This window comes from Psittacula echo (genome assembly GCF_963264785.1).
Source record: "Psittacula echo genome assembly, chromosome: 3".
Taxonomy (NCBI): Eukaryota; Metazoa; Chordata; class Aves; order Psittaciformes; family Psittacidae; genus Psittacula; species Psittacula echo.
Window position 1 is genome coordinate 64,604,501 of NC_137736.1, and position 26,988 is coordinate 64,631,488.

Here is a 26,988-nt window from a genome sequence, read left to right on the forward strand (position 1 = left end):
CAGCTCCACCATCACCTTGGTGCCATATCTAGAATTTGTACAACTGCAGTAACACGAAAGCCAGGGGAAAGAAAAAAAATAAACCATTTGGTAACAGCAAACCCTGTGCACGTACCATACTCTATAGTGTCCTGAAGTGCTCAAGAGTACAAAGGAAAAAGCAAGGAGCAAAAACAGGAAAAAAGGAATAAACTAGGAAGCAGGTACAAATTCACAGGCTCATTTCTCAAGTGGAAAAGTGAACTCTGTTTAATACATTCAAAACCTGCCCCACATTCTATCACAAAGTCTGTAAACCACCCAGAATTGTAGGCTTTAATGTGTTGCTATTAAAGAAGACCCTAGAGTCTGGAGTTTCACAGTCTCCTAAGGAATTACCTAGTATTACTGGCTCCTTAATAGAAATGTTGATGCCTCTAACTTTTATTCTCAAGTTCACAAGCAACTATGACTTTCAATGAAAAGAGCATCAAAAAAAAAGAGTCACTGGGAACATCCTAAAATTAAAGCTTGTAGACAGAATTAGAGAGGATGGTTTTAGAGAATAGGGGATAGGTGGTGGGTGTAGAAAAAGAAGCGTTTCTGGTTTCTTTTCAGTTTCCTGATTTCAAAAGAGAACAAGATTGCAGTTTAGCTCCTCAATAATAAACAAGTTCAGGACAACAGGGAAAGCAACAAGACAGCCCATACACTCCACTTTGCTGTCCTTAACAGAAAAACTTACATGGGATAGTCTTATGAAAGACTACCTGAACAAAGAACACAGGTTCAGAAAATGAAGTACTTAAGTATTAAAAACGTGAGTTTAGCACTCAAAGGTTAGGAAGTCGAGCAGGATCACAAGCCAACTCCTCAACTCTGCTTCCCAAGAACGTTTTGAACATTGACAGAAAATTCAACTCCTCTCTGTTTTCAGGGTTCTAAAGGCAATTTTTTTTTTATAGTTCTGGCTATCCCCTTAAGGACTGTAAAGTCAATAGAAATTTACCCAAAGTTTCTCTCTATACGCAAGCCAAAATCTCCATCTCTTCTTTAATGACATACAGCTGAGCATCTAATTTTGAAATGATAACAGCCAATGCAAATATGCTGATATGGGCCCCTCCTTTCACAAAAAATGTAACGCTAATATGTTTTGAGTAAGAGTGCTGAAAAATATGATTGCCAAACACAGATTTCCCACAGTAATCATACTAACAAAACCATCATTAAGAGTTGTTGTTATTTTAGAATCACATCTTTTTTTAGTAACAACACCATGTAAAATTAATCATAGATAATACCACAGAATCACAGAATAATATAATACAGATGAGGATTTGTCAATTTAAAGTTGTGATGGAAGACACAAGAATTTATTTTATAGGTATATCAACACTGTTGCAAAAATTAATTTTCTCATTGTTTAAAGTTCAAAAAAGCATCAGATGATTTGTAATTTCATTGTTATCCCCTTGTTTTGATACTTTAAGAAAATATTTCCTCAGTTACTCGAAAGAACATTTCATTTGCAACATTAAACTCAAGTGTGCACAGTCTCACAGTAATGCCCAGAAGGGGCTCCCTCTGTGCCATTATGGCCTATGATCTCTAGTTAAAATAATATTTTCCTACTGCTGGTTACTGATTTTAAATTAAAAGAATGCCTACCTACTCTGAATTTCCTCATTTGGAAATTTACTGATAACAGACCTCCAACTGAAGGAACAATTTCATTCAGTTAAACTCATTTAGCTACACTTCCAAGTGGCTGCTACAAGTAGTTTATTCACCACCACTGCTGGAAATACAGCACAGTGAATGATTTGCACTACATCCGTATAGCTGAAGAGGTAGAGTTTATAGATTCATGCAGCCTCAATTATAGAACACTCCTTAAAGATTAGAGCTGGGAAAGGCAGATGGGAAACTGCTTTCCTATCAAGAAGGACCCCCAACATAAGAAATTCCATTTCAGATGTTTACATGTTACAGTTGCCTTCCAGATGAACTGAGATCAACTCTTTTCATATCACTAAATTTTCATCACTATAATTTACTTCACATAATCTTTGTATTATTTATAGCTTTACTAATTCTTCAAAGCCTCTTAATTTCATGTTCCTCACTCAAAGCTTGCATTAAGTATTTAAGCAAAAGGGTATCTAAATTATGCACTAAGAAAAACAGCTGTTTTCAATTTCATTCCAACAAACCTCAAGCTCAATAAGTATGTGCTGTTGGACTTCATTTACATTTCCCTATGTCAGATTCCCAAGCAGGGTCTGAGTGAGCCACTGATGATGATGATGATGAGTGGCAAGACTAGCAAAAGATAAAGCCACTTGAATATTCAGGTATCTGCATGTTGCTTTGAGAGTCATCTTTGCATTTCTTTATGCAAAAGTACATTTGTTTTAACATAAGTCTATTAAAATCAGAAACAAACTTAAGACTGTCTACTGATGACAAGTGGTACCAACTACCAACCAGATCTACAGTACGTGTAAGCAATAGTATAAGCAATATGAAAACCCCAGTGTCTCCTTACCACTTGTTGTGCAATGTTGACATTAGACTGTCCGAATGTTTTTGGCAGGAGCTGTTTTCCAAGCGTATTTACTGTAGAAGGATGAACAGCCAATAGAGAAACAACCCCTAAAATACAAGTAGATAGCTTCAGGTCAGCCACATTGTATTAATTTAGTAATTCCAGTTTCATCTGTACTACCAATGCATCTTAATAGAAACTAGCTCTAAACTGCATAGTCAATATAAAAGTAACATTCACACATCTGAACCAAAAGAAGAAATTAAGATTCACAGTATGTTCTCTCAAACTTTCTCCTATGTAACTTTATAAGTCAGTAGCCTAGTACGAACATGTTTTAATTTCTTGTACCCCAATTTTTCTCTCAAAGCAGAGTAGTAGAGGCAATGGGCATCTGACAGCGTAATCATCTCCTCTTCTATCCCTATTCTTTGTAGCAATTGAAATCTTTTCCCACACCACCTGACAAACATGCCCAATGTCCCAGGGTAGGACATACCCTTCTGAGACATGCTGAGCTCCAAGAAATAAAATATGGCTAGCACACACCTTTCCAAGAGAATATTCCCAACTTTACCCTGAGCATCACCTCCTGGCTGAAGGAGGGAATTACAGAACAAAAGTCTCCAAGCAAAATACGTACATCACAGTAGACTAACCCTGCAGGGAAAGCTGCTCTCTCTCTGTTCATCAGCTATCCACAATTAGCATCAATAGGTAAGCCACGTAAACCAAAAATTCCAACTATCAAATACCAACCCAAGTATCCAGCAATTTGATGCTCCAAGCCAGTTTAAAAACAAAACAAAGAAAAGAAGCAACAAAGACTGACTGCAGAAAAAGAATAATGGGACAAACAAGTCTTAAAATACTGGAGACATCTGTGATGTGGTTGTCAAGGGCAGACGTCAGCAGCTCTTTCCCTCAGATCACTTTTAAAGGGGCCAATAAGGCCAGAAGGGCTTGGCACAATTCCCATTCTGCTTCCTTTTCCATGTTATACAATACAGAAGCAATAAGCAAACATTTTTAAAACAATTTTATCAGGAGAGGCCCTAATGAGTCCTTCATGCCTACCACCCCTCTTACGCATTCAGGCAGTCCACAGAAAGTTGAGACAACTCCAATCTTGTTTAAGCCTTTGCTTTCCAAAAGGCTTGTACTTCTTAGCTGCTATTACTACACCACATCAAACCAACAGCTTCACACAAGAACCTATTCTCAGTCCCCCAAAATCTGCATGCAGCAGCCTGTATTCTTCCATTATTAACCAACTTTCCAGTGTTCTTTCAGAAAGTCAGCAGCTATCTAGTTTGTAATAGAAGTCTGTTATTCTTTCCTGTCCCTTCAAGTACACCCATCATTAGCACAGCCTGTTTTCTGTGTGCTCTTCTTCTCTGCAGAACACAGCAAAGCCATATAAACTACACTGGCTATTAGTGCTTGTGTATCGTATCAGCTTCCTGGAGGTCCTGGATGGGTTTTTTTAACCTCCTCTCACTGCTTTAAAAACATCAAAGCAACCTGAAGATTGTATTTCCAGTAAAAAAATCAGAGTTGTAAGTGCTTTCCAGTGTTAAAATACATCATTTATTTGATCACCTCTCCTTACCTCTGATGGTTCTTGTTGCCCATACACTTTCTAGTTCTCCTAGCCTTTAAGATTTATTTTTGCAGAGGACAGGGACGGACACATTGCTCATGACAAATGAATGCCATATGCTGTTGTAGCATATGACATTCCTTTGTTACAGCAGAAAACTCCATAGCACGTTTCCTATTTTATTGCCTGTTCTTTTCCAAACAATTCTCAAAATTCAATGTGCTTGTTCCCCACCAAACCCTGATATAACATTTGAATAACATATCCTGCCATGACTTCAAGATCTTCTAGAGTGTTAATAGCTCCGCTTGGGACACTTAGTGTATCTAGTTTGGTTTTCACCAATTATTAATCTGGAGGAAGACTGTCCCATTCTGACACCTTACTTCTTTAACAGGCTGATTAAGGACCTTGATAGCCAGAGGTTTTTTGATATTTTTAAGAAATCCAAGGGCATGGCACTGATAAGATAACCCTTATCCACATGGGTGTTGACTCTTTCAAAGCATGACTTTGAAAAGACATTAACTTCACAACTTCCCTTTTCCTCTCCCTCTAGAAAAGCCCTGTTAGTGTCTGCCCATTATCACGTTTGTCTTACTCCTCTGTTACCTGCTCAACCAATGTGCCTAACCAAAGTTTGACTTGCTCATCTCCAGTTACCTGAGCCCGCCAGAAACTGGTGCATGAAATGTGGCTTTCTATCCTTCTGGTACTATATGAATCATACATATACTGCGTGAGCAGCACAGAAGTACCATTGCTAGGCCCTTTAGGAACTCACAGGTGAGATAATTCTTTGGACAATGTGATTTATAACCATTCGTGTCACCACGTTTTTCCTAAGACAACTTCTAGCAACACTTCAGTAGGACAACTTCATACAGAACAGTATTGTCCCGAGACTCCCCATAATCATCTTGACCACCTATTGACATTTCAGATGCACTCAAGGGACGTCGTTCTTCTGGTGTGTTTAAGAATAAAGTAAGTCTTTATGCTATCATGTTGTTTCTTTAAATCTTTTATGATGTAAAAAAAGACAAATGCAAAAATTTTGCACTTGTGACTCCATGCAACAGCACGCATAAGGGTTCAACGTGCAGAAAAGGATGGGGGTGTTATTTGTGGGAATTTAATCACTGCCTTCTGTTAAGTAGAGAGTTCTAGAGATTGATAGGGCACACTACAAAAGGAAAAGAGAGAACAGTCACAAGTTGTTACACAGCAAATTCCAACCAGATATGAGGGAAAAAAAAAAAAGTCACAATGAGAACGGTAAAGCACAGCAACAGGCTGTCTGGGAGGTTCCCTGGGGATATACAGAAAAATTCAACTACTGAAGACTTTGTGCTTCGAAGCTGGCCCTGTCTGATTGTAAGGTTAGATCTGATGAGTTCCAACCTCCTTATTCATTTCATCCTGTGAATACAAACAGCTATGTTGAATCTGTATGAAGGGAAAAGCACACACTATACTTCTTCAAACAACATTAACATTTCTTGTGGTGCTGTGCCAGAGTTAATCACGCACCTGAACCAACCCGGCTCTATACAGAAACTGCAACATATGTCTGTCTGTGGCACAAACTGACTGGCAAGGAAAGACAAATGTAACTGGAACAAGAGTAATGCAATTCACAGTTGGAAGCAAAGTCAAAGTCAAGCTATAAAAGGTATCATTCTAAATAGGAAAGAGCAGAACTGCTTAACAATGTGGGTGGGGGAGAAAAATGACAAAATTGAGGGCATCTGGTGGTGGGTTTTGGAGGCTTGGGGTTTTTTTGGGGTTTTTTTTTTGGGGGGGGGGGGGAGAGGAAGAGCTGTGGTGTGTTGGGGTGGTTTTTTTTTATTATTTTTCCAAGGGGTGTTTTCAATTTGCCTCTGCCCAAGTGCATCCTACTGTTTTCTCATTCACCTCACATGCAAACCTTTTTTCATATGCACCGGTGCTTTCATCAAAGGCTCACAATACTCTGGTTTCAGAGTGCTTTTGTGAGTGTGGCTTTACTGTTTGTCTTATTTTATTAACTGCAGTTTGCAACTGACTGACAGTTTCTGTCAGTCAGTTTCCCAAAGGAATTTTACTAATTATTTGTTAATTACTCTAACAGCAAACATTGCAATCCGAATATGCCTGTACTCTGTGGCCAGCATATGGTGAGTGTAACAGCATGTAGAAATTAAAACTACAGGTTTGCAAACAGCTTTGCTGGCTCTTTTTTGACTCTTCTTCCTTTTCAAAACAAAAAATTAATTAATATTGCTAGTTCTGGAAATTCTTCCACCCTTCCCACCCCCCATTCTGAAGACCTCAAAAAACATGGGAAAAGGCCAAATAAAGAACAACATAAATTTATACAGAAGGATATAACTACTACTTAAATTCTCAGTCTCCCAAACATCACCAGTTTGGAAGATTACTCTTAGTAACTTATAAGCAATCATTAAACCTACAGGGAAATAGAGCTCCATCAAGATGAAGTTCCAGAATGCTTCCTAACAGAAGATAATGATACAGACAGGATCAAGGAGTAATGCAGAATAAAACTTGCATAGCAGAAGGAGAAGCACCCTTTAACAAAATCTGTTATTTATCTGTCTACAAACTGTTCCATGTAAGTGCTCTCTTCATACAGTGTGCAGTAAACAGCTTTTGGTTACTGGCTACATTTAGGGGAGGCCTTCTGAACTGGACCTTTGCTTGTATATAGAAATAAATCATTTTACCAAGGCAGCAGAATCCTTTGCAGAATTTTAGTGGTAGAGGACTGGTGATACAGCCAATTATGAGCATTTTAATAGCCTGGGATGCCACAGGAAGACACAGCACATCTAACAGTAGAGAAAGGACTGCCCTCTACAGACAAAGCACTAGATCTCTGCAAGAGCTGACTGCTCCAGTTCATGGAACAGTACCAGCTCTGAATTTGCCACTTCAGATCACAGGATGGCCTGAGGTATTTACTCCTAGCTTCAGAAGCAGAAATCCCATCCATTGTTAAGTGCTCTACCACCTTCTGACACAATCTTTGTGTTTTCCTTATTTATAAAAGAGAGAGCAGTCAACACAACAAGTCCATTTCCTGATAATGAAGTCTTTAACAAACTAAGTCTTGTCGGTCTTCTAGTATAGAAGCAATATAGTATAGGCGAGAACTGGATTTGGTAAGCAGGTAATTTTGCAATACTTCCTGAATTATTATAACCTCCACAAAAGAATGTACAGAGTTAAGAGTGGCTTGTCAGAATGCAAAGTAATTCCTACTGTCTCCTGCAACAGTCTCAACCAAACTCTGTCCAGCAGACAAATCTGTAGTAAATACTCTATATGATCAGTGGTTAAGAGTTAAGCAAAAGGGTATTTTAAGAAAAGTCTCAAGAAAAATAAGCTTGCAGGTGCCATTTTGCAGTACAACTGCTTAGAACCACTCTTATGAACTCTACAAACTTTTGTCTTAACTCCGTAATGAGCTTTGACATTGCTGGCTTAAACAGAGCAGATGGAATGTACCTTAACGACAGCTATTCAGCTCTCAGCCTATCACAGTACAAGTCAAACGACAGTTACACTCTCAAAAAGGTAACATTGCTATCAATAACCTGATACAATTCATAACTAAGGGAGTATCAGCTGAAGAGCTGATAGGTCTCTTTTGGGAAACCAAAAAAGACCAGTGAGACTTTCCATGAACAAGAGGTCTAAGGACGTGACACAGACACTAGGTTCCATAGTGACCATCACTTCTGGGATGTGCCATCTGGAATAATGCATTCTTTAGTTTGGGAATTTAAAAAAAATAAATAAAAAAAAACCCCCAATAGAAATAGAACTTCTCTAAAGCCAGAGTACCTGCCCTGCTTCAGATGCAAATGTTGATATAAGATTACATAAAAGCTATGAGAATTATCTGAAAAAAAGAGTTCTAGATTCAGTTTTTCAGTCTTCCGTATGGATTTTTTCTTCTTTTTGGTAAGTGGAGGAATCTCTGGAAGGCTCCAAATCTTCACTGCTGTCCAAAACAGGATTCATTCTCTATCTCATTTCAGAGATTGTGCACCTGTGTTTGAACAGCGGTGAAGCAGGGGTCAGAATGTCATCTACGGTCAAGATGGGAAATGATGCACAGAAAGTGAATTTCAGAGCTACAGAGAGCTGGTACAGCCATCAGGACACAACCAAGCAGGCTGAGAGAAGTGCCCAACTCATCTACACAACTAACACTGAACAAGAGGTAACACAGGAAAGGTCTAAAAGAAACATCCTGAAACTACAAGGTACCATATCAACATCAAAACAAGAGAAGTTTTCTGTATGAATTAAATCTCCCACCTCAAAGCATCACAACAGCAGGAAATGGTGTACTAAAGTCTCAAATCCATTAATCTGTCTCAATACAGTGTCCAGCACAATGCACGACAATCATGTCATTCAATCCCAACACTAGATACAAAAGAAATAGAAATCAAATGCTAAGTAGTTCCCTCTAGGACTGTCTACAGTATTTTCAGTGCATTCTGCTTTACAAAATCTACCCTGAGCCTGAACCACTGCTTTCTTCCTCTCCCCGTGCAAGAGGGGGAAGATGCAGCTAGGATAAAAACATTATTTTAAAGGTGCCATTTAAAATGCCTTTTATCCCATCCACATCACCTTCAAAGAAAATCATTCCTTGACACTAAAGCATCAACTTGACTAGTTTTAGATTATTAATTACATATATACACAGAATACATATAAAGAGTGTAATTAGATGATGTGGGGAAGAAGACAGAGGTGAGAATTATATCCCAAGAGGTGACCCCTCAGATGGCGCTCCTGAGAAGTTGCCGTTTTTAACGTCTCCCTCGCAAACACCACAGATACTTTATGGTTAGTTGTATGCTAATTTTCAGAAAACACTGAACTCTTTTTCTGAGGGTATCAACCTACCATAAGGCGAGACAACACACACAGGATTGTCTCTGCGTGCCAAATCAATTAAAAATATCTCTGCTCATTAAACACATCACACTACCCTGTTAAGATAACAAAAATGCTTATACAGCAGTTTTGAACATTTTTTACAAAGACATGGATCTTCCCCAGTGTCTAGTACTACTAAGGTCTTAAGTGATTTCTTACATCAACTCAAGACTTTTAGGTGATTCTTATCATCCTTAGATATGACTACTAATACTTTCGCTATTACAAACCTGTCCTTCCAAGTCTGTGTCGAAATAAACTGTGTGGTCTACCTTTAGACTTTTAAAAGTCTTCCTAGACTTTCCAAAATACTGTTCTTATTTGCAGCAACAGTTTTCTTTCCAGGCCTTGACTTTCAATAATAATAATAATTGGATTTACTTCAGCTGCAATAATACACAAGCATTTTATAACCAATGTTCAGGCATACAGCTATTTGCTAAAGCCTGAATCACTGCTCTGAAATAGCTCTCTACTTTTAGAGGAAAAATTGCAGACATTGTCAAAAATCAGACAGAGTTTGATCTTACAAATCAAATTAACAGTAACATTACATTGCAAAAGTTTCTTGTCATATAAATAAAAAGAACAAGACAATTTTACAGCTAGACAGTGTTAAAATGTGACAGTCTAAATACACCTTTAAAATTTACATATTTGACTTCACTTTTTCAACTACTGAGTCTGCAGTGAAAATAAAACTAAAGTTTTTATGCCCATAGAATATGAAACCTTATCTTAAAGCATATGAGGTGAAAGGAGCTAAAGACACCTTTTACAAGTATTCTCTGGTTACATACCAATAATGCCACCTAGTGGCATGACAGATCTAAATTTTCGTTCTGAATAAAATTAATTTATACCCAACCTCTCCTGGAGGTTGTACAAGCACTAGAGGAAGCACAAGCTTGCAGCTCTTTTTCACCACATATAGATTGATGCCTCTTATTCTACACTCAAGATGTTTTCAAAGATGGACAATTTTGGAGCATTTTCTAGAATGATATTTTATGTCCATGACCAATTTTCTCAAAATTACACACATTATAAATGATACATGTTTTGTTTGGGTTTTGTTTTGGGGGGATTTTATTTGTTTGTTTTTCTTGGGTTTGGCTTGCTTGTTTGGGTTTTTTGGTTGGTTAGTTTTGTGGGGTTTTTTTACTATTTTCTCCTCTTAGAACAAATCTCCAGATTCTACAGCTTTAGGACATTATGAGCGAGAGGTTGTTTAGCATAACTGTTTAGTGTAACTGCTGAGCAAGACGAGTGATGTCCCCTTTCCGTCACTCATCTAAGGAACAACCGCTACACACCTTAACAAAGCTCAGTCTAAAAATAAGCTATTCACAGTTCCCCAGATTTTTGCCAGTGCAAATTAAAAATTTATGTAAGTCCATTCACAGGCTATTCTGCAAGTGTTGCAGCAAAGCTGTTCAGGCTGTAAGAATTGTTGCATAATAATCTGTTTATGTTAGAATAGTCAACCTTTGCTTATTTTTCAGAGTTGATTCATACACCTACTTCATCCCATACAGACCTTACAGAACTTTAATTGCTGAGGAACCATTTCAGGAAAAATATTCTGCCTTCTCCCGAACCATATTTATGCAAGCATGTACTTATGACGCAGCACACAAGCCATTTTTTGTCCTCTACCACCCCCCTAAGACCTTTATTCCTCTGACAGCTGAGCTCATTCTCCTTTCACATCTGGCTGGCAACATGTGCAAACCCAATCAAGTCTTAAGTTTCTTGCCCAGGCTGCGTTCTGAATTTGCTGAGTTGTTCAAAGTTGGACTATTCAAAAAGATGGTGGAATGCCCCCTCTGATATTACTAATCCAATGCCACCCTGAGTGCTATGAGATGAGGAGAATTAACTTCAAAAAGCAGACAAGCTCCTGCACTCTGCCCAAAGAGCCTGCCCTATTACTGTTGTTGGGGGCAGCAGACTGGGATAAGCAAACCACTCATCTGACAGCAGGGAGATCTGATGCAATCAGTTCTCAAACTCTCCTTGTGATTGACTTGCAATTTCCAGAAAAGAGATTCTTTCCTTTTAAAAAATAAAAAGCTAAAGCAGAAGACAAACAAACAAACAACAAAAACCCTTCCACTTTTAATGATGACCACAAGAGAAGAATAGAAAGATTATTCCCTGACCTCCTTCAACTTACCTTAAGTGGTGTACCAGATACACTTCTGCTACCCTACAAAAAACTTACTTTGTGTTTGGGTTTTGCATTTGTTTGGGTTTTTTTTTTTAAATATATTCTTGTGGACAGAATCCTATTACTTGTGAAATGAACTGAAATTCTGCACAAACTTAGCAAGACAGCGGAGGACCGAACTTTTTCATATAATGGTATGTAACGCAGACAGCTGCTTTTAGAGAGTATGTACTAATTTTGTGCATAGTAGTTACATTTTAAATTCCAGCATTTAAAGACTATACAACCCCCCTAAAAATTACAAAAAAGTGGCAACAGAAAATGAGTACTACTTCACTGAATAAATTCTTGTATGTATCTGAGTACTTTAGTGACAAAATGTTATTTTAAGCTCTGATTAAGACTACAGAGCCTGCATATAAAACACAGACCATTTAGAGGCAAGAAATGTAAAATGATCAAGCCAAGAGAAACAGTTATTTCTTTTCAAGATTTAGATGCTGTCCATGAATTTTAAGAGAGTCCCTCAAAAGCAATGAGGTGCAGAAATTCAATGAGGATAGCTTATAGAAAATAAGAGCTTCAATGACTCTCAAACTGGAGGAGCTGCAAGCCAGGATTATTCCCCTGAATTAATTTTAGAAATTCTATAAACAACAAAATGGCTTTTACTTTGCCCAGTTCTACTTAAACAGCTACATGATAATGGAAGATCAACATTACAATTCCCGCTGTCTAGACTGCACTACCTGTTTTGACTACCTCCCTATTGTAACAAGACTGTAACAAGGTCTGGACAGAGACACCTACATGGGTGTAAAATGTTCTCTAAGTACCTGCCTTGACAAAAACACAGGTTTTACTGCCAATAGGAGCAGGGAAAATGCTATAGCTGTCAAGGAAAACAGGTATCTACCACCACACTTTTTTTGTTCAGGTGTATGAGACTGTGTCAATGCACATAGATGTGAACCAGTTAGTAAGTGTCACTTACTCAACCCTTAGCGCCTTCTTCATCAAAAGCAGATCATGGCAATTAGTCAGACAGCCCACTTGTGTGAAGCAATGTATATTTTAGACAAGGGATGTCACAGAGAGAACCAAGTGAGATCCCAATCAAATACTTGATGTAACTAGAAAAACTGTCAAGTTAAACTGATGGTAACAGAAACTCTTAAGATCTGCAGGCTGTGAAAGCAAATGCTTAAATGGGTTTCCTGAAATGGTATATAAAAGGCTAGAGCAATAACACTAATGAAGATCACCTGTACTGGACTACAGGTTAATCATAGAATCATAGAATAGTTAGGGTTGGAAAGGACCTTGAGATCATCTAGTTCCAACCACCCTGCCATGGGCAGGGACACCTCCCACTAAACCATGTCACCCAAGGCCTCATCCAACCTGGCCTTGAACACCGTCAAGGATGGAGCATTCACAACCTCCCTGGGCAACCCATTCCAGTGCCTCACCACCCTCTCAGTAAAGAATTTCTTCCTTATATCCAATCTAAACTTCCCCTGTTTAAGTTTTAACCCGTTACACCTTGTCCTGTCACTACAGTCCCTGATGAATAGCCCCTCCCCAGCATCCTTGTAGGCCCCCTTCAGATACTGGAAGGCTGCTATGAGGTCTCCACGCAGCCTTCTCTTCTCCAGGCTGAACAGCCCCAACTTTCTCAGCCTCTCTTCATACGGAAGATGCTTCCACTCCCCTGATCATCCTCGTGGCCCTCCTCTGGACTTGTTCCAACAGTTCCATGTCCTTTTTATGTTGAGGACACCAGCACTGCACACAATACTCCAAGTGAGGTCTCACGAGTGCAGAGTAGAGGGGCAGGATCACCTCCTTCGACCTGCTGGTCACGCTCCTCTTGATGCAGCCCAGGATACGGTTGCTTTCTGGGCTGCGAGCGCACACTGAAGCCGCCTCATGTTCATTTTCTCATCGACCAACACCCCCAAGTCCTCTGCAGGGCTGCTCTGAATCTCTTCTCTGCCCAACCTATAGCTGTGCCTGGGATTGCTCCGACCCAGGTGTAGGACCTTGCACTTGGCATGGTTAAGCTTCATAAGGTTGGCATCAGCCCACCTCACAAGTGTGTCGAGGTCCCTCTGAGTACTATCATAAACCAATAATGCATAAAGTCAATAGATTTGTCTAAATGAGGTTTATGAGAACATCAGACAAGAAATAGGTGACTCTGCCCTATTCAATTTTACCCTATTTGGTACAGCCTATCAAACCATACCATCTGCCACACACAAGACTAAACCAGACTATTGTAATTTGGAACGAACAACAAAAGGAAACAGCCATTTCACCAAAATGTACTGTGAGGTGCCTTTGAACCAAACATGGCATTGCATAAAAAACATTACTGATACCTCCATATAAATAGGACTGACACTCCACTTGGGAATTGTATATACTATCTGCTCACTTGCATTCGAGAAGGTTAATGAAAGCCATCAAAGAGGATCAGGGAGTGACGATAATGAAAATACAGAGGACAAAAGGAACTTATCTGATGAGGAAACTAGGAAACAGTGGCTACGTGGCCTCTCAAACTAAAAATTCTTCAGAATTTGTAAAGAATACATAAACACACTGGGGAAAACTATTAAGCAAAAAAACAACACTGCCACCAGCAAAATGCATAAACTGTCAAGAATATACTTAACTGGAAATCACAGAATATTCCTACAGTCTCATTATGGAACAGCCTTCCTACAAAAATACATGGAACAAAAAACTAATCTTCATGTACAGCATCATCAGTTTAAAGAACAGGTTATATGACATAGCTGTCCAGAACTGCAGGCAACTGGAACTCAGCAGTGCTTCTGTTTTTCTCTTCCACTATGCTAATTACAAAGTACAGCTCCTAACTCCCCAAGAGTTTAGATACTCTTGGTTTTCAGCTTAAATATCAAATTCAAGTTTATTGCCTGTGGTTTATTAAACTGCTTGATTACATTACACTATCACGCATGCACAGCCATTATCTGAAAGTCCAAAACAATTCTGTTCAAAATGCTTTTTCAGATAGTGCATACACATTAGTGCAAGCCTATCAATAAAAACTGTCACAACCCATTTTAAACTTCTACACTCTTGCATTTCTCCCATTTGCTAGAACACAGAGCCAAAGCATGTTTTAGACCATCTTGGCCTTTACACTTAAACCCAAACTACACTAAGGAGATCACACATCAGATGACAAACTACCACTGAACTTCACACAGTTTAAAGACAATGATAAAGCAGAAAAAAAATAAAACTACAGTTTGCTTGCTAATTATGTGATATAACTTAGAAAAGCTTTACAAAAACTATGCTAAGTTTAAATAGTTCAAAGGCAGTAATAAGCGTAGCAACTAAAAATCACAAAATGGAGAGTCCTACTAAAAATTGTATTCTTACCTTTTCCAGGACTTAGGTTTTGGTCTATAAACACCTTAAGCTCTCCATTGGCTTCAATTAGTCCAGCCTGTTAAAGAAAGTAACTTTTATTAAACTTAGAAACAGAGATACCCTTTACTGTTAACGATGGAAGGTAACATACCAGAAGTCTCTGCTGCTAATAGCTGCATTGGTCACAGAACTGACACTACGTAACGGCACTGTCTGTGGCATAGTATTTGCCAAATTTTTTAAAACTTGATTTTATAAATATCATACTCTTAAAAAGCAAGCAGAAAATCGGTTTATGCCTACTTTGCTATTTTGTTCTAAGTTCTTACAGTGTACATGCACTGTTTTAACAGGCATCTGAACACCCTTCTAATTAGAACCACTAACATCTGTGACAACACCATTCTCTGTGGAGATACTATTTACCAATCATAAAAGTTAAAAACATTATAGCAAAAACAGTAGAGGTGGTAAAGAGCACCTTAACCCATTTTAATCAGAAAAAAGGCATTAAGAAGAAACACACTGAGCCCTTAAGTGGAAGAGCTATGTTTATAAAATAATCAACATCCTTTGCGAAAGATCACAGTACAAGTTATTTTTAAAAATAAGTTCTGGACAGAAAACATTTATTAGTAACATTAAGTACTTGATGCAGTAATTCCCTGGCATCTCCAGACAAAACAGTTCTGGGAAAAAAAAAAAAAAAAAAAAAAAAAAAAATGAACACAGGACATACAGACTGTTTCCATTTAGAAAGAATAGCACAAAAGTTAACACTTGCACTTAACCATAATTTAGCATGTGGTGTTACAGAGGCTGAAAAGTCCCTAGCCACATTTTGTGCATAGCTGGCATTTTTGCTGGCTGCCAAGTCTGCCAGTCTTCAAGAGACAATTAAGTGGTTTGATGTCAGTGAGCAGCAAAGCTTCTCCCTTCATAGTCTCCCTGAAGAGCCCATGTCATGTTTTGCCAGAAGCTCAGCAAACCAAGCAAGCCACTAGAGGATGCTGTGGTGCTGTTATTTGCCAGGTGTATGACAGCAATGATTTCTTAAGACAGGGAACTTCACAAAACAGGAAACTTTCTGTCCCTGGTGAAAGAAAGGGGAGAAGGGAGAAAAAGATACCAAGCCCTGGGGACAGGCTGGAAAGTGAGCAGAAGAGAAATTTTGCTAATGGAAGCATAAAGAGCAGTGGCCTGTAACGGCATGGCAGTGGTGAAGGTCTGGTAGCACGAAGAAAATGTAAGTGAGCAGACAGCAGAACTGATGGGTAGAATTAAGAGCCTGTGGCAGTTCTGTCCTCCATTCTCCTAATTCTCCCCTCCTGAACCCCCAAGTATCAAATCAGCATATTTTTTTTAAGCCAGCCTCAAGAATTTATCAGTATACAAACAGTGCCTGTTCTCCATCTTGCCCACAGTAGGGATGCAAAGGTCCACTTGAAGAAATTAGTTATACTGCCCTACTTCAGGCACCAGAGCTTTCTACAAGCTTAATCCTTCATCACACTTACTATACTTACTACGTAATTCAGAAGGGTAACAGACTATATCAGACACTCTCAGAGAAAGAAGTTAATACTCATCAGCATGAATTGGTATCATGTACAAAGATGTTACTAGACCTACAAAGATGCTACTACAGCTACATTGTACGGCAATTTGACATTCCAGAACACTGGAACCCAATGGCTATATGAAGATGAATTTTCGAGTGTTACATTATACTCCCACTCTACCTCAATTTCACAACAGGAGTGTTTAAACCACACAGGAAGTGCAGTCTCATTGCCTTTATTTCTTTAAATGCAGTCCTTCACAGTTACTATTCAACAACAGAAAGAGGCGGCTTGTACTCAAGTATTCCTGCAAATTCGCTTTTCCATAAAAATCAAGAAGGTATCAATGAGAGTGGAAAGACCTTTCATATATTGAGTTTGTGATCAGTGGACCATGAATAAAATGGCTGTTTTAATCTGTAATGTATTTCATTTTAGAAGCACATGACTTTAATAATTTTGAATTATTAAATCCATTCATCAGTTTAATATACAAAAGCAGACTTACATCAAGCTCACACATCAGTTACAACGATAATCCAAAGCCAAATATTTAAACTGTGATATTCAGCAAACTCCAGTATTAAAAACAAAATACTATTTCAGCAATTACAAATCAAGCAGTTCAGTAATCAGCTACTTAGTGGTCCCTTCCTATTTTTGTTAACTATTATGGTCTCAAATATAGTAATTTCTATTAATTAATTTTATCCTTAAGTATTTAACCAACCACTATACCCTAGTATCAAATAATGTTACAAGCTTCAAGTTTTCTTCTACCTAATTAAAAGACACACTGATAAATATTAGCCAAAACAGTATGCAACTCCAAAACCCACAAGCTAACCTCGCATTACAAAGGGTCAGGTTAGTGCTACATGTCCTGGACCATACTATTGTGTGACTGGAATTACGCAAGTCACTGACAAACTGGAGGACATTGCAAAAAAACACTGCATTTAATCAATAAAAGAATACCACTTGGTAAAAATCAGAGAACAGCAATCACTGAAAGACAAGAAGAATCCCCTCAGGAACCACAACACTGATGAAGAGTACAGTAGTAACATTCCACCACCTTTCCATACCAGTGTCTTACTAAAGGTTCAGCTCTATCACTTAAAATTGCTGGTAAATATTCAACTTATTCGTAATAGTATGCCTAGGAAAGACTCCAAGAAAACTATTTGGAAAGAATATGACCAAATCCCACAGCAAATAGCACCCCCAGCTGCTATTCTTGATAATGAAAACTAATTTCTAATGAAAATTCTGTTATTCTAGCCTTAGTATGCTCTTCACCCTTTTGGATACATTATGCAATTCTAAGGTTATCAAAATTTACCACTAGTTTTGAGTCTTCTCAGTCACAGATATAAGCTTTTGGTGGGAGAAAACCAAAAAGCAAAACTTCCATCCTGCATGAAATTCTGGTGTCTTTGTTCTAAAATGGAAATACTAGAATAAATATATCCATGTATTTCAGATAAATTCCCACCATTTTTCAAGCATGTTATTTGGGACTGGAGACCAAGATTATTCCTCTGTAACCCATGTAGCATACTGCAGTGCCCAAAAGAAAGAAAGAAAAGAAATAGAGGAAAATGTGACCATAGCTCCCATGAGGTCTATCTAAGTCACAGATTCACAATGGGAGGGACAACACCCAAACAAAAACCAAAAACCAAACAAAAAACCCACACACAACCCAACCCCCTCCCCCAAAACAACACACCCCAACAACAAAACCAAACACACCAGCAAGAAGTATCTGCTTTTCCCCAGTGGAAAAGTGACCTTCTGCCAAGGAGGGTTTAGACATCAAGGAAATTCTTTTTTCTGATGGGAAAACAAAAATAGCTTTCAGGCCTTATGAAGTTACTTGTTACAAGGTACTTTATTTTTTTTCACCTGATAATGCTTTTATTATTATTATTATTATTCCACATTTTCTTCTTATCTTTCCATGATTCTCTATTTCAGGATGCATTACTTCCTTTGATGATAACACTAAGGCTGCTTGAAATAATTCCATGCTCTTGATATTCAATTCTGAAAGCTTATTAAGTGCATACAACTTCACAATTTAGTACTGCTTTCCTCTTCAAAGAGACCCTGTGGCTGGCTAGGTATACTTCTCTATGGCTACATAAAGAACCTCCTAACATCCTGAACAGGCAGCAGATACACCCTTTATCCTTGTCACATGACAATAAAATCAGAATTTAAAAAAAATGTTTAAAAAATCTTGACACCCAACATAAGATTCTAAACTGTAGTAACTTAAGATCTCCTTTCTACAAATCAGAGCAATAAGGTTAAAGACCATTGGACAAATACGCAAGTCTGGTAATTTTAGTTGTGGAAACTATGCTGGAGTGGAGACCCCAACTATTACCTGGGCTTTGTCTCATCACATCATTCAGAACTTCTAAGGAAAAAGAAATCAATTGATGCGCTAAACATATCAAAACTTCAACTGAAGTTAGCTTTGGCTGGCTATGAGGTCATCAGCCGTCAGGGGACTAAGGGCTGGAAATTCTATTTTTGTTTTGTTTACAAGGAAAAGCTAAAAAGACTAAAAGTGCCCTCAGCCTAAAAGTCAGTAAACTGGGAAACATCTTTTTGTTGGGATTAAAGTTAATCTGAAACAAAAATTGCTCAGAATTGCACTTATTTAGTAAGTCCCTTAGTGCAGGCTATCACAGAATAATTTAGTATCTTACTAAGAAGCCAGAAGTTACGCACCAGAAACACCCTTATGACAAAAGTATCGTTTCTTCCACAGCTTTTCAGGCTTGTAAATCAATTTCTTAATAAAAACTGATGTTAAATTATTCACTAAACTTTTGAATTAAACAGGAAAGTTTCAAGCTGAATGTGGACTGAAGGACAAGCAACCTATAAAACCATGACCAAGAAGCCTGACTGAAACAAGACTGGACATGTACACATGTACACAATCTATCACGTTTAGGAGAGGAAGGTCCCCCCCACTACTCTAAGTAAAATGGGGAACCGAAGAGTGCTTTTGTGCCACAGAAATACCTCTTCTATCTTGCTTTTAGATAACAAGCTCATTTTAAGTACACCCCATGAAAAAGAGACGAAAGAAGAGCAAAATGGGCAGAGAGAAATGTAAACAGGTTATTTGCCAAAAGGCACTGAGAATAGAAATCTGCTAACAGAAGATTAAGCCCTCTAGATTGAAGCACAGCACTGGGTTCGACACCAAAACACGAGATGTTGGTGCCAAATATACAATAATGGTTACAGACTGGGAGTCAGAATGGGATAGACAGAAAAAAAGACAATCTGAGAACTCTCTAGGAAAGAAACAGAAAATGAGCTAGAAAATGAAATGAAAGATGGCAGATTAAGGTTTGAGGTAGAGAAACTGGGAGTCACTGAAAAAGTACAAGCAACAGAACTGATGAGAACTGTAAGAAATCTTTAATAGACAGAGATCAGATCCTTTGAGGATAAGGGAAGAACATGGGAACTGGTAAGACAAATACAATCTATTCTAAACTATGACTGAAAGGATAAATAAGCTGAAACTCAGACTGAGAACTTAAAGTGTATCACGAAAGAAACTGTAAAGACAGAACCAGAAAACAGAGGAATTGGAAAGGAATAGTATTCCTGTTAAGAGTACATTTCCTCCCAAAGGTAGTCAAAGGCATCAGGAGGATGCTTCTCCTGTCTACAGGTGTTTGCAAAGCCTGTCAGTCAACAACCACCCATCTTGGGCAAACTGCACTTAACTCAATCGGTACACAATGACAACCTCTACTCATTTCGCTGCTTAAGAGTAGGCAATAAATGTAAAGGCCCTATGACATGCAATTTTGGTACTTGCCACATCACTGACAATGTTGAGGTTCGATTGTTTGGTTTTTTTTTTTTGTTTGCCTTACTTTAATATTAGGAGGCAACAAACACACACAGTGGAAAAATCAGCACAGCTACAAAGTAACACTCTTTAAGCAACCTTAATTCTTCCTTCACCCTGTCCTGGGTTCAGGAAAAACATAAGCACATGTCATTTGCAACAAGATGATAATGCACTGTTTTTCCCATTGGATTCTCATTCAGGGACCAAAGCAAACATGCTCTGGAAATGAACCATCACGTAACTGCAGGAAACTACTTTTTATGGGCCATCGAATTCATTTTTCACAGAAATTAAAAGGCAATTAAGATAAGAAGTAGAGGACTGAAGTGAAGGGAACAAAGTTCTTAAATTTAAAACATTAAAATTTCATTTTGCAAATGAAGTCGGTAAGAACTACTCTTTACTGTATAAAGTAATACAAAAGAACTTTTATAGTCAGGCTATAGAGTTTGATCCTGCAAAATTCTCAGATGTACTACTTTACTGATTCTTAGTAGCTGCCTTCTGGAACAGAGCTCATACCACATCCTCAGTTGATGGCACCACCTTCAAGATTAATGTGTTTTGTCAGCCAATCAGCGATGAGCTATACCCATAGAAATGAGCTTTCAAAAAAGTATATTGGAATTATTAGCACTTTAACCAGCAAGGGCTAGTAAAAGCATTAGATATTGAAGATTTGAATCACACAGAACTGCAAAGGTAAAAACTAAATACAGATTACTATCTCAGTTAAATACATCAAACTTTGGTCTGAATATAGGCTCCACTGATTCTACACGTAAGCTGGACACTGAGTGTACAAAGAATGACACCTGACGTCTCCTTACTCCAGAACGTATCAAGACCATTCTTTAGCTTTCTTGGCTGTTCTTTCAGAACACACAGAGCAGGACATCTAGAATTTCGCAAAAACTAAATGAAGAATTCATTTTGAAGACAAGTCAAACAGTGGTCCAGTCTAAGCAGCAGCACAGATCAAAAATACCACTGGAGCTAAAGCCTGTGTTATTTCTTAAAAGTAATTCAATTGCCCAAGTGATACAAGTCTTGCAAAATTTAAAGCTGGCACCCAAAAATCTAACGGTGAAGTTGCAATAGTGAATCAAAACAGAGTACAAGATTCTACGGCGAGTATGACCAAAGCACTGCTTTGCTACTTTACCACATAAACTAATCAGAAAATAAAAATAATCGTTTGAGTGCTGGACCAAACACTCATATGTAAAGAGGCACCACCAGCAGCCACTTCCACAGCAAGCTCCTGGTGCCGTTCTAGACTTGACATTAACAGACTTTTGTTTTTCCAGCCAAATTAAATCTTTACTGCCATTTGTTCAACAGCATCTGAACCACAGCCGAAACCAACAACCTTGTTAAAAAGGACTCGTTCCAATGCCATTTGCCTCACCAACCTCCTTATCAGCCTATTATAAAGCTACAGCGGCCCACAATGTAATTTTCAAGCAAAACTGTGTAACCATTAATGCAATACTGAGACACTTTGCAAATGTAACGCGACACAAGACAAGTAGCTAGAAGCATTTGTGGGGATGTGGACCAGTGACAATTTTAAAATCAAGCTGTCTGCTATCTCTCTGAGAACCACTTCAACACAGAGACGTCTAGCAAAGATTGGCCCATTTTTCCTCCCACTTCTAATTAGCCGCAATAAATCTCCATTAAATGATACCCAGGCAAACACTAAAGTAAGTGATCCCTAGTGTAACTTAACTTTTAAAAGCTGCATTTTTGTTTAGTGCGGTAAGTTGACAGCACGGGGTATTTACTCAATAATACTACAAATACATATCTATATTGTCATTAACTAACATATACAATTAATAAAGAAGTTAAAACACTTGAAGGGTACAAGAAAATGCTTTATTTACACAAATAAACTGGCAAGGTGAAAGGCCAACTTCTGAGTTGCTATTTTCTGACTTATAAATACAAAGAGGAAAAAAGGGGAAACTATTATTGTGTAATTGGGATGTAAAAAGCTTAAAGATCACTTCCCTTCTGCCTTCTTTGAAAAAGCATGTTTTAAAATTTTAACAACATTGGAAATCCCAGACTGAGATGCCTTTTTAGAAGACCCTAATTTTATCTTATTTGATCTTCACTTTGCAAAGTGAAGAAAATATATCAAGCTACTGAGAAGTCACTGAACTAAAATGATATCAAAAAAAAGCTGATTCACTTAAGATTCACTAAAGACTTAACTTCTCTAGTCTGCCTCACTGAAATTCCCAGTACATAACCAAAAATAAACATAAAAGGAGAAACACACACTGGTATTTTAAGAAAGTCTGAAAAACATTTTGAAGATTTCAATACTTTCTAGGCACTGAAAGTGCATTATGTAAGAGATCCAAAATACATCTTTTTCCTACTTCCATTAGGCTTTTTTTTTAATCCATCCCAAATGTAACTTTTTCAGACCACAAAGACTTGCTCAAGACTGATGTAGAAGCACCACAGGAAAGTTATTAAGTACAACTTCTGTGGTGTTCTCGCAAAATTAATATGCAGAAGAGCAGATCTTTTCCCTCAAATTTAGCAAACCTATCCAGTCAAGGTGTGGTAAGAAATGGATTTGCTGTGGGGTTTTGAATATCCTTTGAGTGAAATATTTATTAATACTGTAAAATAATGTAATTGAACTACATACCCAAATGTACTCTGGATACTCAATTAAAATAAACCATCAACATTAATCCCTATATCTCTAGGCCTCTTACACAGTAATGTTAGATCAGGTTCTGAACTTTGTTCAGGCAGCACTTCTTACATGGTATCCTTCAGATTTACATATGTGCACAGTGCTTTCTTTGCAAAGTTAGATACCTGGGTCATAGCTGCTACTCAGTAAGATTAATAAAAGCACCAGGAAATACTGAAGAGATAAAGTAAGTTTTATGCAACCTAGAGATGAAGAGAAAAATCCTTCATAATGTAACTCCAGTAAAAGATATCAGTAAACTATAATTAAAAAAATAATTCTAGAACTAGCAGTTCAAAAGCCAGTGCCATGGTCAGCAACCTATGAAACACTAAAATGCATGAGCTTTCCAGAAGAACAGCTCTCAAGAAAGATATTTTAGTCTGTGAGAAACTCTGAAGGCTAACAGTGGTATGTCAGTTTAAGAAGTTAATGAAACACCAAATTAGTTTCTCAACTGCCTGCTCTTCATGAACAATTATGTTTTTTAAATGACTGGAAACAGTCAATGCAGTGTTGGTAAACAACTGAAACGATCATAAGCAGCTGCTGCTATAGACAGTATTTTGTTTATGTAATGTACCTATTTTGATATATGCAGTTATTGAGATAAGAAGGAATCCTACTCATTCCTTTTTGTCTAGCCCTCCCTCTCAGTACTTGCAGTACACCCTGCACTGGACTATCCCCTCTAACTGACCCAGTTCCTGCAAGCAACTCCTGCTTCTTCTCTTCTACCTAAACAATGGGTCTTAGAGAAAAGACCCACAAGCTTCTCCTTCTTTACGGCTGCTTAAGACACCTCAACAGTCCATTTGCAACAGAAGTACCTGAGAGGCGAAACATGGTCACAGCACAAGTTGGATCTTCAGCTACACTACAGGAACTGTTAATTTAGTGATGGAAGGTATGTTAACCGTTGACAATAGAAAGTATTTGTTGCCTTAATTTACTGATAATTCTCAATACATAACAGAATATAAGAGTGGCCAGCAAGTATTCCTCAGTCTTAAGAGTGGGAACTAAAAGACAAAAAAAGGAAGTTACCAAATTTACTTTCTTGCTACAGTAATTCCTGCTGCTTCTTTTGATGCTGCCTCCTGCCTAATTTTAAGCATGCCAAGGATGGACAGGTCACAGTTCCACCTAGAGAACTGCACTCCCCACCAAACTATTAATCCCATGAATCCAGTGAGCAGCAGAAGTCAGCTGAGAACCTCAGTGCGTACATCTGGCTCCGCTCCTCCAGCTCCTGCCTGGAAGGTGCCACATTTGTGAGCAGTGAAAGAGTTTACAGTAGACTCAGCAGTCTTAGCAAACGACACTGATTAACCAGAGAGGATGGCTAAGATGGAGTTTCTGGAGATTGTCTGCATGTGATGACTACCTCTGTCTCAGACCAAGAAACTTCACACTCAGTGCAAATGTACGTGTCAAACTGCACCAAACTCCACTGACCTCAACTTCATTTGTCATTCAGCTTCTGACAAGCAATAGAATGATCCCACTCCCAAGGTACACAAGTCCTTGAAATACTGTAATTGGTGTTCTCTTGTCCACATGTGTTTTTTCCCATTGTTTCTTTAAATTACACAAAAGGTAGTCTTCTAATGAAGTAATGAAGGTCTCCTGAACGGAATGAATGATATTCCATGGCCAATCTGCCCGATTCTGTTAGAATTGCTTCTCAGCTCCACCACACAATGACCATTTGCATAAAACTAAAAAATTGCTATGCTTATTGCTATTACCAGGCCACAACGCGCTTCTCTTTTCTCCCCCCTTTACATTTACTGCATTCCAGATACCCTACACTTTATATAAAAGGTTTGGGTTTTTTTAAATATATTGATATACCCACAGTTACTTTAACCTTCACCAGCTAGTATTTTTTTTGCATTATTACATTTCAACTTATCCTGCTGTAACATTACTTGTGATTATGCTCTTAAAATTCCACCTCCAGGCTCTTAATTAAGGTGCTCCATATGAAGGTATCTTTCCCCCTGCCCCCAATAGCTTCCTGACCACTGCTGAGGAAATGGGAGTATTTTGTAAAAAAAAAAAAAAAAAAAAAAAAAAAATTAATGCTTTGTTGCTTATTTCTTTTTATTGTACACTCTGAAAACCATTAGAGGGATACATTTTAAAGTAATATTTAACAGAATTTAGACTTGGGTCAAATAGCTGATGAGCATTATCTTGCCATTTTACCTAATCTGTACTTTTGTAATTATTTAATCCTTTATAAAAACATTTGAGTTTACTCGTATTCTCCATCATGCTCCCTGTTTGTTCAGTTACCCAGTAAAGTCTTAGTCTGCAAACTTCTACAAGTACTTGACTTTTCAAAGAAATCTTTTCAAATTCGAGTTTTCATAAAGAGGTATCAAAAGAAGAGCTGGAAGAGAGCAACAAAAGGGAAAGTGCTCTCTCCCGTGGCAGGTGGGAGGAGAGGTTAAGGAGGAGCATGTTCTCTCCTGGCGCCCTGGCTCCACACCTTCCTCTTCTGCAGAGCTGCCTGCTGCACCCATGCCAGAGCAAGCACAAGCCCCAGCAGCACAAGAGCAGGACACGCATGGAGCCTGTGTTCCAAGGCTGGAGCACACTGACGCATGTTTGGCCATGTAAATGCCACCTGAAACCCAGACTTAGCATAGTAACAGCACGGTCTTTACCACAGTTTAGCCATCTCAGCTCTGCTGAGAAAAAGGGAAGGAAGGGGTGGGGGCAGTCATCAACTATGCCATCTTCTTCACCAGTACATCTCACAGTCAGTTAGTGCACTTGATAGGTGACATGGCAGAACCACAAGCCATTCATCACAGCCATATTTCCCCGTCAGAATGTTTAAATTTACAGTGGTGCAGGTCTTCATGGATTCACTACCCAGAAATTCAGTGATACTGTCTCTATCATGATTAATGCCACTATTTAGCTTGGAAAAGAACTTGCAAAAAAATACGGGAATAATTCCCTTCCCTTCTGAAAAAGAGTTATACTAAATAGCATCTCTATTTTCCAGCATTAAAGCAAACTTAACAGGACTCATAATCAGACCTGGAAATTTAACATTTCCCAGCATTCACTACACGTTTTAGACATCATGTAATGGTAGGGTATGTAATAGTCTGCAAAAAGCTAAGCAGTTCATCTTTCCTCCCTGAGGGAGGATTAAGAACGTATAGAGGTTTTTAAGAACAGGTTAGACAATCCTTCACTTAAGATTGCATACCCTTTCTAGCTACCCTAATCGGGTGCTCAAGTACACTGAAAATTTTACCTAAAACCTGACCTAGATTTTCATTTTTCCAAATTCAGCTGATTAATTCTTGCAATAAAGACACTGAAAACACTTTCTTTTCCTATCTGTAGCATCTTCTTCCATTTCTGAAGTTTATTATCATATGTCATTCCTGCCTTTTCTAGAATAAGCTACGTCTTTCAAAAATGAGGCTTGCTCTTAATCATCTTATTCTCATTCTGCTCCCCTAGACCTCTCAGGATATTCATCTGTATTCAGGTGCTATTACTTCTTCACTTAGTTGATTTCTCCCCCAAAAGCTAATATTAAACAACTGCACTTGAGTAGCTCAATTAATTTGAACTGTTTCAATTTCATCTAGTTTAGCATTCCCCTTTCATTTTCTTCCCGCTTATATGGCCTTTCTTTCCCTGAACTCCGCTATCTGCAACGTACTTGGCCACCCTTATCTCTTCCAGGCAAGCTCTGAGCAACTACGCATTTCTGGTTGCTTCTCTGCACATTAAGATGTTTTTCAATTGCTTTTGAACTACTAAAATTCTCTACAATTCTCTCAAAAATTCTCTACAATAAACTGATCACTATTTCATGGAAGTGCTTGCTATCTGAAAGCTAACATAGTCAAATTGTAACCCGCTGGTTAAGAATTTGAATTGTGTCACTTTTTATTAGCTTATATGCTCTTACTTTTTTGAGGTTTGTTTTTTTCTCTGAAAGGGATATACATTCGAATTTGAATATGGAGCAATATCTTGTCTTATTTTCAATAAGGAAATGTGAAAGCCCCATTTTATTAGGTATTAACAATGAATTACATCTTAAAGGCAGAACCTGTTTAAATTTTGTTTAG

General features: G+C 38.1%; 1 protein-coding gene across 3 annotated transcripts in view; it reads right to left on the reverse strand.

Moving 5' to 3' along the window:
• The window catches only part of TFDP1 (transcription factor Dp-1), a 44,638-nt gene that overhangs the window by 15,073 nt on the left and 2,577 nt on the right, over positions 1-26,988 (reverse strand). For all 3 annotated transcript variants that reach the window (XM_080612362.1, XM_080612363.1, XM_080612361.1), the window contains exons 3-4: positions 14,698-14,764; positions 2,531-2,637 (exon numbers count right to left, since the gene is read on the reverse strand). In XM_080612362.1, coding sequence (XP_080468488.1) covers positions 2,531-2,637; positions 14,698-14,764 — 174 coding nt within the window. The remainder of the gene's footprint in view (positions 1-2,530; positions 2,638-14,697; positions 14,765-26,988) is intronic.